The sequence below is a fragment of the Saccopteryx leptura genome, chromosome 1 (assembly GCF_036850995.1).
Source record: "Saccopteryx leptura isolate mSacLep1 chromosome 1, mSacLep1_pri_phased_curated, whole genome shotgun sequence".
Classification (NCBI taxonomy): Eukaryota; Metazoa; Chordata; class Mammalia; order Chiroptera; family Emballonuridae; genus Saccopteryx; species Saccopteryx leptura.
Genome location: NC_089503.1, coordinates 250,959,318 through 250,978,769, shown reverse-complemented (window position 1 = coordinate 250,978,769; position 19,452 = coordinate 250,959,318). Strand labels below are relative to the sequence as shown.

General features: G+C 51.5%; 1 protein-coding gene across 3 annotated transcripts; it reads right to left on the bottom strand.

The window, feature by feature from the left end:
• Positions 1–1,866: 1,866 nt before the first annotated feature.
• On the bottom strand, positions 1,867–18,881 carry ELAVL3 (ELAV like RNA binding protein 3). 3 transcript variants are annotated; one of them, XM_066345654.1, is made up of 7 exons: positions 18,496–18,881; positions 10,744–10,963; positions 10,402–10,505; positions 5,515–5,668; positions 5,127–5,352; positions 4,340–4,378; positions 1,867–2,748 (listed from the first exon to the last, which is right to left on the bottom strand). In XM_066345654.1, the coding sequence occupies exons 1-7, from the start codon at positions 18,502–18,504 to the stop codon at positions 2,397–2,399; spliced, it is 1,104 nt and encodes a 367-aa protein (XP_066201751.1). In that variant the 5' UTR covers positions 18,505–18,881; the 3' UTR covers positions 1,867–2,396. The 3 variants fall into 3 exon arrangements, with proteins under 3 accessions (XP_066201751.1, XP_066201768.1, XP_066201760.1); XM_066345671.1 differs by having other exon boundaries at positions 1,867–2,727; XM_066345663.1 differs by having other exon boundaries at positions 10,744–10,960.
• Positions 18,882–19,452: the final 571 nt, after the last annotated feature.

Here is a 19,452-nt window from a genome sequence, read left to right as displayed (position 1 = left end):
CAGCTAAATAAGACTGAAAAAATCCTCAAGACGAGCAAAAATAATCCCACTGAGACCCAGAGGTTGCTGGCCACGTGGGGGACCGCCCTGAAGAGCGCACACGCCCCCTTTCCTGGGTGCCACTCGGCTACCGTTACTGTTATTAATAATTATTACTTTAATGATTCCACTTCCCCTTTTATAAATAAATTAGGCATAACCACATCTCAGCAAAACTTAAAGAAACAAATAGAACATCATGGTTCCTTTAAACTTGCAAACTGGATGAAGGAACAGAAATATACACAAATGTCCTTACAGGGCAACAAGAATAAATAGTTAACATAGCAATAAGTTAAAACTACAAGAAGCTAAATTCAGCAAAAAAGTACAAGAAAGTTAACCTGGTGCCAGTTTATGTCTGGTATTTTTTTCTTCCTTTTTTTTTTTTTTTTAAATCTCTTCTATGTTTTTTTCTTCCTTTTTTGTCGCTTTTTTCTCTTCTGTTTTTTTTTTGTTGTTGTTGTTTTGATTTTTTTTCTTTTTGTTCCTTGCAGCAGAAGCTCCACAGACGTTTAATAACAAACATCGGGGAGGGGTGGGGGAGAGAGAGCTGGGCAGTCAGATGGGGCCATGGCCAGACACCAAAGCAGGGACACCGGAGGAAGGTCAACTGAATCTAAAATCGGGATTTGCAATTTTCAGTTCTGACTGGGCCCACTGCAGGGGTGGGGGCTGCAAGGGCTCCCAGGGGCTCTGGCCTTTGGCTTCTGTTGGAATTTTTCTTTACAAAGAATGAAAACTAGGGGGATAGAAAGTCCAAACAGAAGCCAGGGCTGGGGCTCAGGATGGGGGCTGCGTCCACTGCCCTCACTCATCTGGAAAGACAGAAAAACCCAACAAACTGAAAGGGGATGACAAGTGGATGGGAAGGAAAAGCAGGGCTGGGCCCCTGGGCCTGTCCACCAGGAGCCTGGTGAGGAGGCCCAGGGCCTGGCCTACCCCTCAGCCTCATAGGCCAGGGCCTGGGCCCAGGGGAGGCTCAGCTCCAGGAACAGGGGGTCCTTTGGCCTCAAGTGTTGGGGGGGGTGCTGCCTCCAGCCCACCATGATGCCAGAAGTGAACGAGGTATTGTGTGTCTGGATGCATGGACGCTGTGTGTGCATGCCTGTGTTCATGGGCGGCATGGACCGCTGATGAGCCGGAAGAGAGCTCTGCAGAGAACTGGGGGCAGGGGCGCATGGGGCTGAGTGCCGGGAGGGGGCCCGGGCTGGCCTGGCTAGAGGAATCGGACTGGACCCTCTCACCTGGGCCTGCAGGACGCTATGGTCATGTCTGTGTGTTCCTGGGTGTTGTGTCTGATTCTCTGTGACTGGGTGTCTAGATTTGTCTCCAAATGTCTCTACCTTCACATAGCCACATGTATGCATGAGAATATTTGCATGTCCACATGTGCCAGTGTCCACATTCACCTGTCTCCACGTCTGTCTGTGGCTATGTTTGTCCATGCCCATGTTCTACCGCTGCCACGTTGAACGTGGCCTCATCCTTGAGTCTTCTGTGATTTATCCGTGTGTGTGTCTATATGTATATGAGTGTGGCTGAGTTCCTAACATGCCCAGGTCATGTCTCTGGCTCTGTTAGTGCTGCTGTTGTATTTCTGTGGGGTATGTGTTTCTCTGTGTGGCCCAAGGTGCCCAGCCCCTAAGCCCTGCTCCCTGTCTTTGCCCCAGTTGGTAAACATAGCCTGTCAAAATATTTTCTTTTTTTTTTCTTTTTTTTTTTCAAGTTCAAGAATCCCCAGTAAAAATTCTCCACGAGGTCTTTTTTCCCTTTTTACAAAAATAGAGTTTTTCTTCCCCTCCCACCCACCCCCTTATTTTTTCATTTTGTTTCTGTTTCCAGTCCCTCACCCAGCTCCTCACAATCCACCAAGGAGCTCTGGGCCAGGGATGCCCACACCCCTCTCATGTTTTGCTTTGTTGGGGATTATTAAACCTGTTTCCTCCCCCACTCAGGCTCACCTCGGTGTTGGGGAGGCCTGGAGGGCACCCCCAGGACCCCCCAAAGCCATCCCATGGAGGGTGGTTGAGGGTTGGGTGGGGTACTTCTCTGCTTTCTTTTTAGCCGAAAAAAGAAACAAAAACCATCGTCATGAACAAAACCAAGACGAGAGAGTGAACAGCCCAGCCTGGGGTAGGGGCAGGAGGATGGGGTGGGGACCTTCAGGCACCCCCTATTTCCTGCAGATCGACCCAGCCTGAGTGCTCACCCTGTGGCTTTCGCAGGGGTGTGGGGCCTCGTGCTGTCCATGGTCTGCCTGTGCTGTCTCTCGGGCCCCTTCTCTCTGTCTCTCTCTCTTTCTCTCTCTGTCTCTCTCTCTGCTGCCCGGGGAGGGTGGGGAGGGCGGCGGCGGCTCAAGCCTTGTGCTGTTTGCTGGTCTTGAAGGACACCTGCAGCACGCGCTCGCCCAGGCGGTAGCCGTTGAGGCTGGCGATGGCCATGGCTGCCTCATCATAGTTGGTCATGGTGACAAAGCCGAAGCCCTTACACTTGTTGGTGGTGAAGTCGCGGATGACCTTGACGTTGGTAACTGCCCCAAAGGGCCCGAACAGCTGCCACAGCACACTCTCGTCTGCCTCCGGCGACAGGTTGTACACGAAGATGCACCAGCCGGCACCTGTCGCACCCCCCGACAGGCCCACGCCCGCCAGGCCGCTCATGCCGTCGATGGCGATGGGCGAGAACCTGGCGATGAGCGACAGGGGACTACTTTGGGGGTCACGCGGGCTCTGCCCTGACCTCAGGCATGCCCCCGACCCTGCTGTGATCCCATGACCCTTTGATAACACCATGACCTCTGATCGTTACTTGACCTTGGGATTCTTGTGAGCCCTGCATTGTCTTGACCCTGCTGTGACCTCCATCTACAATCCTACCTTCAGGTCTGAGACACCAGCCCTCAACCTTCACCCTGACCTGTACCCTCTCCTGATCTCTCACCATCCCTGAACATAGGGACCTCATCATGATCCTGCCCTTGAGCCCCGAACTACACCTTGACCCCATGACGTTTGGCCCTGTTCGGTCCTTGGCTCTGTTGACCCTGACTACTTCCACACACCCCTGGCCACCCCATTCCCCTGGCAAATCTTCCCACCAACTCCTGTTCCCATCCCCTCTTATCCCATCCTGATCCTGCCCTCAGCCATGTTGTCCCATTCATCCTACTGGCCACCCAGCCATGTGGCTGGAGGCCCACCCCAGAAGGACAGCACTCAGAACACAGATGTAAGTGTAGCCATTTATGCACCTCCCATCCTGCTATTCAGGGCTAAGCACAACTGTCACCCCTTGAGGGTGCCTCCTCTGACCCATAACATGACCACCTTCTCCCTCTGCCCCTCTCTAGCCTTTTCTTATTTAAATTGTATATTTGCTATTGGCTCCCTCTTCTCTAAAAGGTTTTATTTTCTGTGGCACTCCAGTCCAGAACAGCTCCTAGTACACAGTCTGCACGGGGCTTCTCCACTCAACTGGGAGGGGACCCCCAGGCCTGAACTATTCAGTTTGAACTCTTGGGATTAAGTCTCACTGCCTCCGCCAGGCCTTGGCATAGGCCATTCCTGCTGCCAGGAGCTCTGCTTCCACTCTGTTGCTTCAGATGGGCCGGGGGCCACATCTGAGTCCCCATCACCTACCTGATAACTGTTTATGTCTGTCTCCTTTCCCACTAGGCTGAGATAATTAATAACAGTAACAATAATCAGAAGAGCAGCTACCTTTTATTGAGCGCTCACTATGTGCCAAGTACTGTGCTCAATATCATTTCATCTCCATGAGGGAACAAGTCTGGCTGGGCCACACTGGATACCCAGCCGTAAGCCAAGCAGCCGGCACTCAGCGTGCGCTCAACAGCTCACAATGCAGTCAACTCAGAGCATTCACAGGGTCAGAGATGTGGACAATGTTGGGGCGCCTCGAGGTCCATCCCTTACTACAGAGCAGGAAGGAGCAGTCTGTGAGCCTTGGCAAGGACCACCAACAGTAGCAGGTGAAACTCGGGCTTAACATGGGAACCAGGGGGCATGGCTGTGACCTGGGCAACACTACCCACCTTTCACTGGGCTGGAGAGGGTCACAGACAGGGCCCCTGGGCCCAAGTTCCAAAGTAGCTCTTTGTAGGCATTTACTAGGCTCTACAGCCCCCAAATCTCTTAATGGACATACTACTCTCCAACAGGTGCAGACATGGCTAAGCTGGTAGTCCAGGGGGTGAGGTGGAAAGGGTGTCCATCAGGGCAAGGGTCCAAGGAGGGACAGTGAGAGGTTGGGGGCAGTGGGGTGGGGGCACTGTTACCTCTTGACTCCGTAGGCCATGTTGAGTAAATTGTCCAGCCTGTAGAGCAGAAGGGGTGGTCACTGGTGGCCTCCAGGCACATCCCTGGCTGTGATCCAGCCGGCCCTCCCTGCCCCCACCCTGTAGGCCAGCACTGCCAGCCCTGCCCCCACCACCCGCCCAGCTGGACACTGCCTGGCACGGACCGTGGTCACTCTGGCACCGCCTCTTGCCTGCCCTGCCACATCCTCATCCTCCCTCTCCCGGCCACCCGACCCCACTCGCCTGCCCCCACCCTACAGGGCTTGGGTCCCCAGAAGGGCAGGTTTGAGTCTCTCCACTGTAGTGGCAGGGCTGGGCAAGTGACAACGCATTTTGAGCTTCAGGATCCCTGTCCATCAAATGGGGACAAGAGAAGCTGCACTCTTACAGGATCTCTGTGCAGAATAAATGAATGTGCCTGGCATACAGTAAGCAATTATGAAATGTAAATGAGGAAACTGAGGCAGATAGCTGGTGTCACATGCCAGACAGGGAGGCAGTCAGAGCTGGACCCAATCAGGTGATTCTAAACTTAATGCTGACAATGCCACCCATAGTGCCCTGAGTGCACTGAGCACCTGCTAGATAGAAGGGCCTGGTCTCAGCACCCAACAGAGCCCCATGTTTCCCCTTTGATGCCCTCAGCAGCCCAGCATGTGGGCACTGTGCTGGTGCCCTTCCACTGTGCCAGAATGGGTCTTTGGGATGGCAGCTCTAAGCCTTGGGGGTCCGGGGGGTCCAGAAGTGGAGGTGGCAGGGGGCTCACCGGAAGCGTTGTGTCTGATGGTGCAGGGGGCCTGCATAGCGCCGGGCCGATGACTGGTAAAGGTGAGTGAGCAGGGCCTGCCCTGTCTTCTGACTTGGGTTGTTGGCAAACTTGACCGTGATGGGCTCGGCTGCGCCCAGTGGCTTCTGCCCGTTTAGTCCTTTGATGGCCTCTTCGGCCTCAATCCTCTTGTCAAAGCGGATGAACCCCACACCCCGAGACACACCTGCCAGCGGGTGAGAGTGTTGTAAGAACCCTGCCTCCTCCCGTGTGAGCCCCTCCTGCCCCAACTGTCGCCCTCCCTGCCATTCTCCAGTTCTCCGTTTTGGTACCACCTCGGTGCCTGCGCCCAGTGCCCCACCAGGTGCGCCGTCCCCGACAGCCTGACCTGTGACCTGGTCCACCAGGATTCGGGAAGTGATGATGCGACCATATTGGGAGAAAAGCTGTTCCATTTCCTTCTGGCTCATGGTCTTGGGAAGCCCACTGACGTACAGGTTAGCATCCCGGATGGATGCAGAACTGGGTCTGGCATAGGACACCTGGGAAAGGGCCAGGCACACAGATATGAGGGGAAGACTCATTTCACAAATGGGAGAGAGAGGTCATATCCAAACCACCACTGAGTCACAGAAATGTGGCATCTGCTCATTCAGCAATATTTCTTTTTTTTTCTTTTTTGTATTTTTCTGAAGCTGGAAATGGGGAGAGACAGTCAGACAGACTCTCACATGCGCCCGACCAGGATCCACCCAGCACGCCCACCAGGGGCGATGCTCTGCCCACCAGGGAGAGATGCTCTGCCCCTCCGGGGCGTCGCTCTGCTGCGACCAGAGCCACTCTAGCGCCTGGGGCAGAGGCCAAGGAGCCATCCCCAGCGCCCGGGCCATCTTTGCTCCAATGGAGCCTTGGCTGCGGGAGGGGAAGAGAGAGGCAGAGAGGAAGGAGGGGGGGGGTGGAGAAGCAAATGGGCGCTTCTCCTATGTGCCCTGGCCAGGAATCGAACCCGGGTCCCCTGCACGCCAGGCCGACGCTCTACTGCTGAGCCAACCGGCCAGGGCCCATTCAACAATATTTCTTGAGTAGTCACCATGGTTGCAGCTGACCAGGGCATGAGGGAAAGGACATGGCCGTGGCTCTGCCTGCATAGAGTGATATGAGACTTGTCAGGAGCCACACCCCTGGGGTCACATGTCTCCATGAAGACCTCAGGGGCTCTTGTGTCCCAAGCTCGTGCTCTCATGCTGGACATTCCATCAGTATTAATGCTTCCCAGTCCTTTGGAAAGTGAGTTTGGGACACTGGCTTTTCCCAACTACACTGGGCCCTGAGAGTCACTCAGCTCCACCTTGACAACTCCCAAATGTCTTTCTCCAGCATGAACCTGGCCCCTGAACTCTACACCTGTGTGACAAATGCCTCCAGGCACCCCATGAGGGGGCCTCATGGGGATCACCCTCAGTGCAGCTGCCTCTGGCTCCCGACTTCCTCCAACTTGCCCCGACTCAGTAAATGGTAACTCCTCTCCTGGGTGCTCAGGACCCAGCCTCAGCCGTTCTTGATGCCTGAACTTCATGCCCACATCCAATCCACCATCAATTCTGTCAGCTCCACTTTCCCCAGTATCCAGAACCTGCATCTTCCTCCCACGTCCATCTCCCCACTCTGGCCCAGTATCCACCACTGCTATCCCCAACCAGTGCAGCAGTCGTCTGCCCTGGTCCCCACTTCCAACCTCACTTCGCATGGCTGTTCTCCCCACAGTAGCCAGAGGGCACCAGTGAACATCTTAGCCAGATCATATCTTCCTCTGCTCAGAACCATCCATGGTTCCCATCTTCTTCAGAGTTCAGGTCTTTCCCATGGCCTACAAGGTCTTATATGAACTACTCACCAACCCCTGCCCTCATCTCCACTCACTTCCCGCTTAATCATTCCGTTCCAGTCACACTAGCCTCCTCCTTGTTCCCCAAATGCCAGGCATGGTCCTGCCTGGAACTCTCTTCCTTTGTTTTTTTAAGTCACAGTTGAAATGTCCTCCCTGTCCTCTTCCATGTGAATTGGGTCCCCACCCCAGCCCCATTCCTCTCTCTTAAAGCTTTTCTCTTAGAATTAGACACGTTTTAGTATGAGCTAGTTGTGACTTAGACACGTTTGAGTGTGATCGTTTGATTCAAGTCATTGATTATGGTCCAGCCCAACAATGAAACTCTGCAGCTGTTTAAAAAATGGTGGACGTCGATATTGATTTCCCCCAAACAGTGATGAGTATTGTAAAGTGGAGGGAAGAAAAAGTCCATTTATAGAGCAGTGAGTATTATGTGACCCCATCTCCTTGTGTGTTTATCAATGTCCTGGAAACACGAACTGAAGGGTCCACCCCCAACACTAACAGGGTGACCTATATTTGGTGGGGGCAAGGGGTGTCATGAGTTCCTCTCCCCTCATTTCTGCCAAAGCCTATTTTCTTTTCTTTCTTTCTTTCTTTTTTTTTTTGACAGAAACAGAGAGAGTCAGAGAGAGAGACAGACAGGGACAGACAGAAAGGGAAAGAGATGAGAAGCATCAATTCTTTGTTGCGGCACCTTGGTTGTTCATTGATTGCTTTCTCATATGTGCCTTGACCAGGGGCTGCAGCAGAGTGAGTGACCCCTTGCTTTAAGCCAGCGACTATGGGGTCGTGTCTATGATCTCACACTCAAGCTAGCGACCCCTCACTCAAGCCAGATGAACCCCCGCTCAAGCCGGCGATCTCGGGGTTTCAAACCTGGGTCCTCCGTGTCCTATTTCAATGCTCTATCCACTGAGCCACCACCTGGTCAGGCCCAATGTCTATTTTCTTTTTCTTCTAAATTAACCTCTGGGTAGACAGGAGTCATTTTCAAGGGTCTGGCTTTTGTTTGGGGCTGTGAGTTGTGAGGGCATGTTACTTCACTAAAAATAACTAATTAAAAAACTAACAAAATGAAAAATTGGTCTGGGGTGGCGTGGATCAGGGTGACGGTGCTCATGGGATAGGAGAGGAAAGGTTCTAATTAATACCACTGGGCACACCTGGGTATCTCCAGAAAAGAAAAAAAGTATATCAGCTGTAATTATTTCTTTTTTTTTTTAGTTTTTTTTTTTAATTTTATTTTATTTATTCATTTTAGAGAGGAGAGAGAGAGGCAGAGAGAGAGACAGAGAGAGAGGAGAGAGAGACAGGGGGGAGGAGCTGGAAGCATCAACTCCCATATGTGCCTTGACCAGGCAAGCCCAGGGTTTTGAACGGCGACCTCAGCATTTCCAGGTTGACGCTTTATCTACTGCGCCACCACAGGTCAGGCTCAGCTGTAATTATTTCTGTAATAATTAAAAATCATGGCCATGTAGGCCCTGGCTGGTTAGTTCAATTGGTTAAGAGCGTTGTCTTAAAACAAGATTGTGGGTTTGATCCCTAGTCAGGCATGGAGAACAACTAAAAAAATGTACGACTAAGTGGAACAACAAATGCTCCCCTTCTCCCTCTCTCTCCCTTTCTCTCTCTGTCACTCTAAAAATCAATAAAAACTAAGCCCTGGCTGAATAACTTGATTGGTTGGAGCGTTGTTCTGGAGCACGGAGATTGCTGGTTCGATTCCCTGGTCAGGGCACATACAGGAGCAGCTCAATGTTCCTCTCTCTCTCTCTCTCTCTCTCTGCCTCTCTCAAAAAAAAAGATATTTTTTTAAAATTTAAAACTCATGTCATGTATTTTACAATTTTCACTCTCCCCTACAGGTCTGTGAACTTTGAAGGTGAGGATTTGTTAATGAGTTGAAGTTGGGGATGATGAGAAGAGGGTGTCTGAGCTCCTGGGTGTGTGTCTGGGTCAGGGTCCATCTGAGGAACAGAGTACATCTTCAGGGGCCTTTCTTGTCCTTCATGATGTGCATTAACCCAGGTCACTGCACTCCTCACCAGGATGGTGCCGGCACGCAATGGGCAGCTGAAAATATTTGGGGCAGAATCTGCTAGAACATCTACTCAGGATTGATCATACAACACAGTCACTCTGGCAGACACACAAACACACACATACAGTGTGTGTGCTATCCAATGTGCTATCCAATGCAGTTATGGTGACTTCCTAAGCAGGATGGTAACACAAAGCCTGGGTCACATTCATGGCAACTCTGGGATCTTGGATAATTACAGTAAGAGCTGCACACGTCTATCATACTGCCACACAAGCCCACAACATCACACATGTTCCATCCTGAATGGGGCACAGGTAGACTTTACTGTGTAGACTATATAACTTTACTGTGACATACCAACACCCTGTCACAGCCAAGCACACTCATGAAGCCCCTCCAGGTCAGAGCTGGAGTTGCAGTGTGTGACAAAGTACCTTTCAAATAAATACCATGTCCCACAGACAAAATAACATACCCAAAGTCAATAATAGCTGGATCTGTGTGATGATAGCCATTCACATAGCTACGGTGTCTAATAAACACCATTTCACAGACTAGAGTCATACACTCACACATAGGGTCACTAGGGTCCACCTTCACACTTGGGGGTTCCTGGGTCTAGTTGGCCACAAGAGACCCATCAGGTCACGACTTTGCCTCTACCCCAGGGAGAGGAAAAGATTCTTACACCTCTGTTCACATGGCAGACTAGGGGCCAGATGGGTACCTCTCCAGCCCACCTTCTCCCAGGGTTCAGGAGCAGATTTGTGGGGTGGAGCCTAGACACTCCAGGCGAACTTAGAGAGGGGGGTTTCCATGGTGATTCCCCCCCAGGGAACCTGGGCTCCCAGGGTCCCAGCTGCAGCTGCTGAGAGGGGGAGGTCATGGAGGAAGGGTATTGCACAAAGGTGGCCCACCCCTAATCCCACCCTCCTAAATCCTAATTAGGCTCCAGATGGCAGATGGGTCCCCACCTCTCCCCCATTTCCATAACAAAGGCAGGGGGTGGGCTGCCCACAGCACCCTTGGTCACTCTCTTCAAGTGCCAGTTGGGTGGGTGGGTACCTCCCTGAGCCTCCACAGAATGTAAGGGCTAATATTCTCCTCATTGACAAGTGAGGAAACTGAGGGAGAGGCAAAGCCACTGGCCTCCAGGGGGGCCAGCCAGGAAGGCTTGGGGAAGACATTTAAACACGAGAGGATAAGCCCTGGAGAAGGATAGATGGCGGTGAAGGGGGCAGTCCTGGTAGACAGGAAAAGGAGAAGTAAGGACAGTCAGGATGTGCACTAACGGGAAGGGGGAGAAGGCAGGCAGCACAGGGAACAAGGGCACCAACCTTGATGGTCTTTGTCTGCAGTTTGAGGCCGTTGAGGGTGTTGATAGCTTTGTCTGCATCGTTGGGGTCCGAGTAGTTCACAAACCCGTAGCCGAGGCTCTGCCCTGTGGGCAGGACCAGGATGAAGAGCACCCTCTCTGAGCCTGACAGTATCCCAGGCATGAGGGGTTGATCACCCACAAGACACCTTTTACCCCTATCATCCTTGAGATACCCCACCTGGGCCACACTTCTCTCCCAACTACACCTCAGAAACTTCCAGAGTCCCACCTGGCCCCATCACACATGTACACCTGAGGCTACTACCTCTGTCCCCTACCTCCCAACTGCCAGAAGCCATACCTGTGATCTTGTCCCGAACCAACTTGCAGGATTCAATGTCACCAATGCTGCCGAAGAGACTCTTGAACTCATCCTGGGTCATGTTCTGGGGCAGGTAGTTGACGATGAGGTTGGTTTTGCTGTCATCAGTGGCTCCGTTTGTACCAAGGAGTGGCCCATTGGGCAGGGCCGGGCCGGCCGGGCCCCCTGCCACCTGAGACTCCATGGCCCCGAGTATCTGCTGAAGACAACAGGCCACACCCACTCACGGCCCAGTCCCCAGGGGAATGAAGAGGGGTTCAATGGTGATGGATCAGTCAGTCAGATATGGGCTTGATCATGGGGAGAGGACAACGTTATACTCTAATAACCCTTTCTGTTCCTTGAGCGCTGAACAAAACACTTAACATATGATTTTACTCTGGAAAAACCCATATATAAATGCTATATATGCTCCTCTGTATATATGTAAAACCAACCTGTACATTGTCAGAATAATAAAATGAACACTTCTGTCTTCAGACTAAGAAATAGAACATTTTGATAGTTTTGGAGCCCTCCCTCATAAGTCCCTCCCTGCTCATACTTCCCCCTCCTCCCACCAAAAGTAATTCCTATCCCAAATGTGTTAACATTTCATGCACAAATTTCCCACTAGGCGTTTACTCTCTGTTTTTCCACTAAGCATTTTTTTTTTAAAAAGAATAACACCTGTAAATAATGAGTTTTATTTATTTCCCATCTATACCTGTTATTATTTTAATTTCTCAATTGATTTTAGAGAATAGAGAAACACTGATTTGTTGTTTAACTTATTCATGCATTTATTAGTTGATTTTTAAAAAAAATTTTTTTTCAAATTTATTTATTGATTTTAGAGAGAGAGGAAGGGAGAGACAGACAGAAACATTTATCTGTTCCTGTATGTGCCCTGACTGGGGATTGAACCCACAGCCTTGGTATATTGGGACAATGCTCTAACTAAATACTAAACGGTCAGGGATTTATACCTGTTATTTATTTTTCTTGTCTTAGTGCAGGAGCTTCAATGTGATAGTACCTTCTTTTTTTTTAAATTTTATTTATTCATTTTTAGAGAGGAGAGAGAGAGGGAAGAGAGAAACAGAGAGAGAAAGAAGGGGGGAGGAGCTGGAAGCATCAACTCCCATATGTGCCTTGACCAGGCAAGCCCAGGGTTTTGAACTGGTGACCTCAGCATTTCCAGGTTGACACTTTATCCACTGCGCCACCACAGGTCAGGCTGATAGTACCTTCTTTATTCCTGATGTTAAATGAAATGTTTTAAACATTTCACAACTCGATATGATCTTTGCTATATGTTTTTTGTAAATGGCCATTATCAGGTTAAGAATGTTTCATTTTTTATCCCTAATATCTTAAGATATATATTTTAAAATAATGGATGTTGGGTTTTATTGAATGTTCTTTTCCAACATTTGTACATATTGCAAAATGATAACCACAATAATTCTAGTTAATACTCATCACCATACAAAGTTACAATATTTTTTTTCTTGTGATGAGAACTTTTAATATATACTCTCTTAACAACTTTCAAATATGTTCTACATCTATTTTATAACTAAGGGCCACATCAAGAAGAATTTTAAAACCAAATCTGGAAGCAGAAGGAAACAGTGCTGGACTGATTGGTGTTGTCTGAATGGGCATGGGAATGTAAAGCAGCCAGCATTTTTCCTTAGGTCTTCTCTTATGACATGGTTGCTGAATAGGCTTCTCACGCCTGAAAACTCAAAATGATTGGTAGGGTCTTCCCAGTGGGATGAATTAAGAAAGATCTGAAGCCACATCCAGTTTCAGCAGGGAAGCCACTGTGATTGATTAGCAATGTTTGCTGTGGCCACAGAATTAGTCATCAGGTACACAGCCATCCCTGACCCAATATATAACACCATAATTGTTCCCAAATAGTGTTCCTTATATGCCAGGCACAGAGCAAAGAACTCTATAGGCAATTTTTCTTTTCTTATTCATAACAACCCTAAAAAGAGGGTTTTAGCCTGACCTGTGGTGGCGCAGTGGCTAGGACATCGACTTAGAATGCTGAGACCGCTTGTTCAAATCCCTGGGCTTACCCAGTCAAGGCACATATGAGAAACAACTACTTACTACACATTGATGCTTCTGGCTCCTCTCCTTCAACTTTTCTCTTTCTCCTCTCACTAAAAAATCAATAAATAAAATCTTTAAAAAAAAAAGAGAGTTTTATTTCCCCTGCTCAACAGATGTCATGGACTAAAAGCTTGTGCCTTTTCCCCAATTCATATGTTGAAACCCTTACCCATAAGGTAATATTTGGAAGTGGGGCCTTTGGGAAGTAATTAGGTCATGAAGGTGGAGCCCCTGTGAATGGGAATCATGCTTTATACAAAGGAGAGAGATGATCTCTCTTCACCATGTGAGGACACAGCAAGAAGATGCTGCCTGCAAACCAGGAGGTGAACTCTCACAAGGAATTGAATCAGCTGGTGCCTTGAACTTAGACTCCCCAGCCTCCAGAACTAGGAGAAATAAATGTCTGTTGGTTAAGATACCCAGTTTATTACATGTTTTTATAGCGGCCTGAGCTAAGACAACAGATAAAGATGAGATTCAGTGATGTTTGGAAAATTACCCAAGACCATGCAGCCTATAAATAGTGGAACAGGAGTGTGCACATGAAATGTTCTGATCCAAAGCCTGTGTTTCTGACTTCCACTGCTAGCCTAGTGCCAGCTCGAACACTTCCCAGTTGTGTTTCCTTTGGTGTGCTACTAATGCTTCTGGGGCTCTGCTCCACTTTGCCACAAACTTCAAATTATGGTGATGGTGACCTTGGGAAGGATCTAAAGCCACATATGGGTGTAGCTGGAAAGCATTCTGGGATCACTTAGCTATGTCTGCCATAGGCACAACCACAAGAAGTGAAACAGGTTTATCATATTTGCCACCCCTGACTCATAGTCCTGCTATTAATAACTGTCCCGCTTCACTGAGCATCTACCATGTGTTAGGCACTGTGTGATGTGCTTTAAGGCATCATTTCACTTATTTCACCCAACACTTTTCTTTTGTGACAGTGACAGAGACAGAAAGAGGAACAGATAGGGACAGACAGACAGGAAAGGAGAGAGATGAGAAGCATCAACTCTTCGTTGCGGCACCTTAGCTGTTCATTGATTGCTTTCTCCTATGTGCCTTGATGGGGGGGGGGGCTACAGCAGAGCAAGTGACCCCTTGCTCAAGCCAGCAACCTTGGGCTTCAAGCCAGTGACAATGGGGTCATGTCTATGATCTCATGCTCAAGCCAGCGACCCAACACTCAGGCCAGCAACCTTGTGGTTTTGAGCCTGGGTCTTCTGCATCTCAGCCTGACGCTCTATCTACTACTGTGCAACCGCCTGGTCAGGCTCAACATTTTTAAAGAGAGCAACACAGTCTCCATTTTACAAGAGAGGAAACTGAGCTCAGAGGGGTTGAGTGATATAAATGGAGGACTCCATTTCAAACCTGTTTATGTTGGACTTTAGAACTGATTTTTTTGTTTGTTTTATTTTTTTTATTTTAATTTTTAAAGACTTTATTCATTTTAGAGAGGAGAGAGAGAGAGAGAGAGAAGGGGGAGGAGCACGAAGCATCAACTCCCATATGTGCCCTGACCAGGCAAGACCAGGGATTCAAACCAGCGACCTCAGTGTTCCAGGTTGATGCTTGATCCACTGCGCCACCACAGGTCAGGCTGTTTGTTTTTTGTATTCTACTGAAGTGAGAAGTGGGGAAGCAGAGAGACTCCTGCATGCACCTGATCCACAAAGCAAGCCCACTAGGGGGTGATGCTCTGCTCATCTGGGGCTTTGCTCCTTTGCAACCAGAGCCCTTCTAGAGTCTGAGGCGGAGGCCATGGAGCTGTCCTCAGAACCTGAGCCAACTTTCCTCCAATGGAGCCTTGACTGCGGGAGGGGAAGACAGAGATAAAGAAGAGGGGGAGGGGTGGAGAAGCAGATGGGCGCTTCTCCTGTGTGCCCTCACCGGCAATCAAACCCAGGACTTCCACACGCTGGGCTGACGCTCACCCACTCAGCCAACAAGCCAGGGCCCAGAGCTGTTTTTAATAACTGTCACCAATGCATTGGGGCAGCTCTGCCACCTTAAAGCTGTGTGTCCTCAGGGATAAGCTTAGGCCTTCTTGGGCTTCTCCTTTTTTTCCATTTATTGTTATTAAAAGGATGACTAAGAGGGTCAACACCCCTGCATCTTCAATGGGCTGAGATTGGCTGCCTGGAGGATTAATCTAAAGCCAAATTTGGGCTGAACGGGAACATGCACTTGATTGATTAGCAATGTCTGCACAGGCACCTGCAGTAAGCAGTAATGCACACTCCATAAATCTGCATCCTGTCTCCTAACATTAATACTTTTCTAATAACATGGCCATGTATTGAGTGCCTGTTATGTGCAAGACAAAATTTAATTATTTTATTAATTGATTTTAGAGAGAAGGGGGAGAGAGAGAAAAAAACCCATCAATTTGTTGTTCTACTTATTTATGCATTCATTGGTTGATTCTTGTATGTGCCCTGACTGGGAATCAAACCCACAAACTTGGCATATCGGGAGAATGCTCTAACCAACTGAGCTGCCCAGCCAGGGCCATAAAATTATTTATGTGAGGATATCTAAGCAATTCTCCTAATATTGCATATTAGGGTACTCTTTTCTCCATTTAACAGTTGAGGAAACTGAGTGTCAATGAAAGGGTAGGATTTGTGCAAGGTTGAGCAGCAGGCAAATGATGGATCAAGAATTCAAATCCAAGGTTTGAACTCCAGAGGCCACTTTGCTAACAAAAATGACAATAACAGGAAAAATAATAACAGTAAAGTGTAGCTGAGCACTCACTCTATACCACACTTTGGACATCATTACATATAAATCCACTGTGTTGGCTGACTTTACTACTCATTCAACAAGTATTTACTGAGTGCCACCACGTGCTGGCTTCCCCCTCCTCACTGTATGTCCTCTGATACTCACATTGCTTTTCTGGACCTCTCTCCCTCCACTGAAGGGAACAGAGGTCCCCCATGTATGAAGATGGATTCTGAAATCAGTTGATAATATCTGCTCACGGGAGCCTGACAAGCATTCAGCAATACACAGCCCTATTTTAGGACATACCAGCTTTGAAACCCCTACTATATGCCAGGCACTGAGCATGTGCAAAGTTTTCACTGACTTCCCACAATCAAAGGAAAAGCTGGAGATATATTCTCCTCAGCTTTCTCAAGTGGAGAAACTAAGGACAGAAAGACCGCTGACTAGCCCAAGATGATTGGGGAGGTGGTGGTGATGCAGTCAGAGTTTGACTCCTGACCAGATAATCCCAAAGCCTACTGATTCCCCCAAATGCTGTCCTCAACTTGGAGAGGGTTAGGAGGTGATTGAGGGGTTTGTACATGAGATCTTGAGCCTCAGCCTATGAATCTCACTACCACTCCATCTCCCTCCCCTCTATGTCAGGGCTTAGTGGGATCAGTGTCGTGTGTGTTTCCTCCATGGCTGAGCCAGCTAAGCTGCTAATGGGGATCAGATTGGTGGAGGTCACACCCACCCTGCTCCAGTCCACAGCATATGTGTGGCCTAGGATGACACAGGGCTCACTGACACCTTTGAGGGCTTTCCCAAGTCAGGGATGGAGAGGTGAAGTCAAAAGGGAGGAAGGCCTTGCAGGGAGAGGCCGATGTCGACTGGGAGCAATGGAACCTTCCCTCCTACTCTCCAGCTCTTCCTCTGAGGATCTCTCTCTCTTTGTTTCTCTCTCCCTTTCTCCCCATTTCTCTCTCTCCCCCTCTGTTCATCTCTCCTCTCTGAACCACCTCTGTCTCCCCCTTCCTCTTTCAATCTTTCCCTAATTCTTTTGCATCATTGCACATACAACTGACATACAGATTTTGCAGTGAACACACCTGCGGTCACTTGCTGTGTAGACCCTCCAGTGTTTGACCCCCATGGTCCCCAGCTGTGTCCCAGTTACAGTCCCCAGTCACAGTGACAGATGCCTGGATACCGGTGACAATGGGGCATTGAGTGGCTATGCATGGTGAGGATGAGCCACCACGTGGTGCTAACTGAGCCTCCCACTTCTGGGTCCTTCTCCCTCCATGCAGGGCCCTTACTGTCTCAACTTATCCCCTCACTTCCTCCAACCTGTGCCCATGGTGGGTCACTGCCTGAGTGCCCTCCATTGGAGTAACCAAGCCTCCAAGGTCCTTCTGTGACCTCTGACCACACCCTCTACTCTTTGTGCATCAGTTTCCCTTTTACACATGAGGGAACAGGTCAGAGAGTGAATGCAGGAGTTCTGAGGGTCTCCAGGAAGCCACACTCATGTTCTTGGACCTAGGTGAGCAGTGTGAAGCTCAGAGAGGGGAAGGAGTTGGCTTGAGGTCACATAGCAGGAAAGTGTGGTTTCTCCGACCTCATTTCTCCGAGTCAGGTGGGCGGGTCCCAGGGTCCAGGAGGGAGTGCTGCACATTGCCCCCACCCACTGTGCTCATCAAGACTCTAAAGAGTCCCAGAAAGCGACACAGTGTGTACACACACACACACACACACCCGAGAGAGACTGGAAGAGAGGAAGAAGGAGGCACGGACGCCGGGACTAGACAAAGAACGCGCAGCGGCGCCCGGAGCCTAGTCGCTCCACGGGGGCGGGGGTGGAGTTAGGGTGGGGCTAGAACTGCCCAGCCCCGCCCCCAGGAGACGCCTGGGCTGCCTAGTGGAAATCCGAGGGCTCGGGCGAGGCTGGGTCCCCAGGTTCCTGAGGGCGGGGCCTAGATGGGCGGGGCGGAGCCAGGTCGGGCGTGGTCGGGCGTGGCAGCGCGCTGGGGAGCTGGCCAGCCCCGTGGCTGCTGAAAGCACCGGGCGCGGGGCGAGTGGTGCGGGCGAGCAGGCGCGCTCAAGGTCACTCGGCGGCCCAGAGCCTTGGCGGGGTGGGGCGTTTGGATCTGTTCTAGGGGGCCTGCCTGAAATCCGTACTCCATCACCCGGGGGGGCAAGGGCCCAGAAGTCGGGAACTCCCCCCGTGGGCCCTCCTCTCCCCTCCCCCTTCCCCTCACCGCAGCCTGAGGCGCCCGCGCGATGCTGGGGCCCGCGAAGAAGCGCCGAGAAACAAAGAGACGCGGCGGCGGCGGCGGCGGGCTCGCGGGGCCTCCGGGCGCGCCCCCTCCTCTCCCCTCCCCTCTTGCCGCAAGGTCGACGGCTCGAGGACGAGACGCCCGGATCCCGGGCGCGGCCGAGGCCCGGGGCGCGCGATCCGACGCCACCCGCTCCTCCGGGCTCTCGGAGACGCCTTGCCGCCTTGTCTTGGCCCAGCTTTAGTGATTGGGGCCCTGCGCTTGCCTGGGAGGCCTGTAGGGTCCGGGCCTGGATGTTAAGAGGTACCCTCCGCCGCCGCGGCCCCTCCCCCATTCGGCCTGCTAGAGTGGGGGCAATCCTGCCCCAAGGGCGCCCTGGGAAGCCCCCCGAATCGCAGCTTGGCTCCTTAAGGCCTCTCAGGCCAGACACTAAGGGTCCTCAGCACTCTGGGCGCGGCCCTGTCCACTCTCAGGCCCCGAGGCTCGATCCTACCGCCCCACCACCGACCTGGGCCTAGCTAGGCCTGGTCCTACCCCCCCACCCCTCCATCTCCGCCGAGTCTCTGCCTAACCCCTTCCGGACTAGATTCCCTTTCAGCGACAGGGGAATACCTACAGTGACCATTCTTGTGTGCCCGGCGGGCGCGGTCCGTGTTGAGGGCGGCTCCGGGGGTAGTGCACTTCTTGGGGGGCGCTCGATGCTCACGCCGGGGTCCTACCCGGGCGGCCTCAGGCGCGACCGCTCCAGAGGTGTCGGTGAAGGTGGCGGCTCCCTCGAGGGCCAGAACGGGCCCGAGCCCGGGGGCGCGCGCGCGGATAACTGAGCCCCGGGGTGGCCTGCGGGCGGCAGGGGATGAAAAGGGGGAGCGGGCGCGGGAGTGAGAACGCCCCCTGCGCGGCCCCGCGGGGCCTGGAGAGTTTGCGCTTCCTAACAGAGATCGCGGCGCTCTGCCTTTGCCGTTGCCCTTAGCCTGGCCTGTCCGGCTCTAGGTACTCAGTCCCTCTTCCCTCGCCCGCCCTCCCTCCCACCCTCTGGCCCGCGCTGCGCGCTCCGCGATCTGGGCCGCGCTGCCGCCGCCCCCAGCCCTTTATATCAGCAGCTGCCAGCGCCAGCGTCGCTCATTGGCTGCAGCAACCGAGCCCCACCTCCTCGCGGCGCCCGACGGCGCGGCAGGTGGAAGCGAGCGCGCGCTGGCTCGGACTCGCTTTCTGGGCACTTGTGTCGCCAGGTTTAGTCCCTTTACACTTGCAGACCCTGCTTCCTGCCCTGGTGCCCCTTTTTGGGAGGGCTTTCTAGCCGGAATAGAGGACAGTCGCTCCTCTGTCTAGCACCCGGAGCTGGAGGAGCAAAGAGGGCGAGGAGTTATCTGTGGCCGACCGTTCGATCTTCCGGAGGTGCTGTCTACCTACAGGACTGGAAGGAGACAAGGATCCAAGACTTCAATGGGCAAAGGCCCGAGTCCCCAGATTTGGGGGGACCAGGTGTATTCTCCCAAAGTCAACGAAGGAAGGTGGGGATGGCTGGGTTCCTAGTCTGCCTGCAGAAGAAACTGGGATCCTGCGGGTTAGATGT

Coding starts and splice junctions, on each gene's coding strand:
- ELAVL3 (XM_066345654.1), bottom strand. Junction 10,506..10,743: donor GGTTCGGGACAAGATCACAG/GTATGGCTTCTG, acceptor TCCTGCCCACAG/GGCAGAGCCTCGGCTACGGG. Junction 5,353..5,514: donor CCTGGTGGACCAGGTCACAG/GTCAGGCTGTCG, acceptor ACCCGCTGGCAG/GTGTGTCTCGGGGTGTGGGG.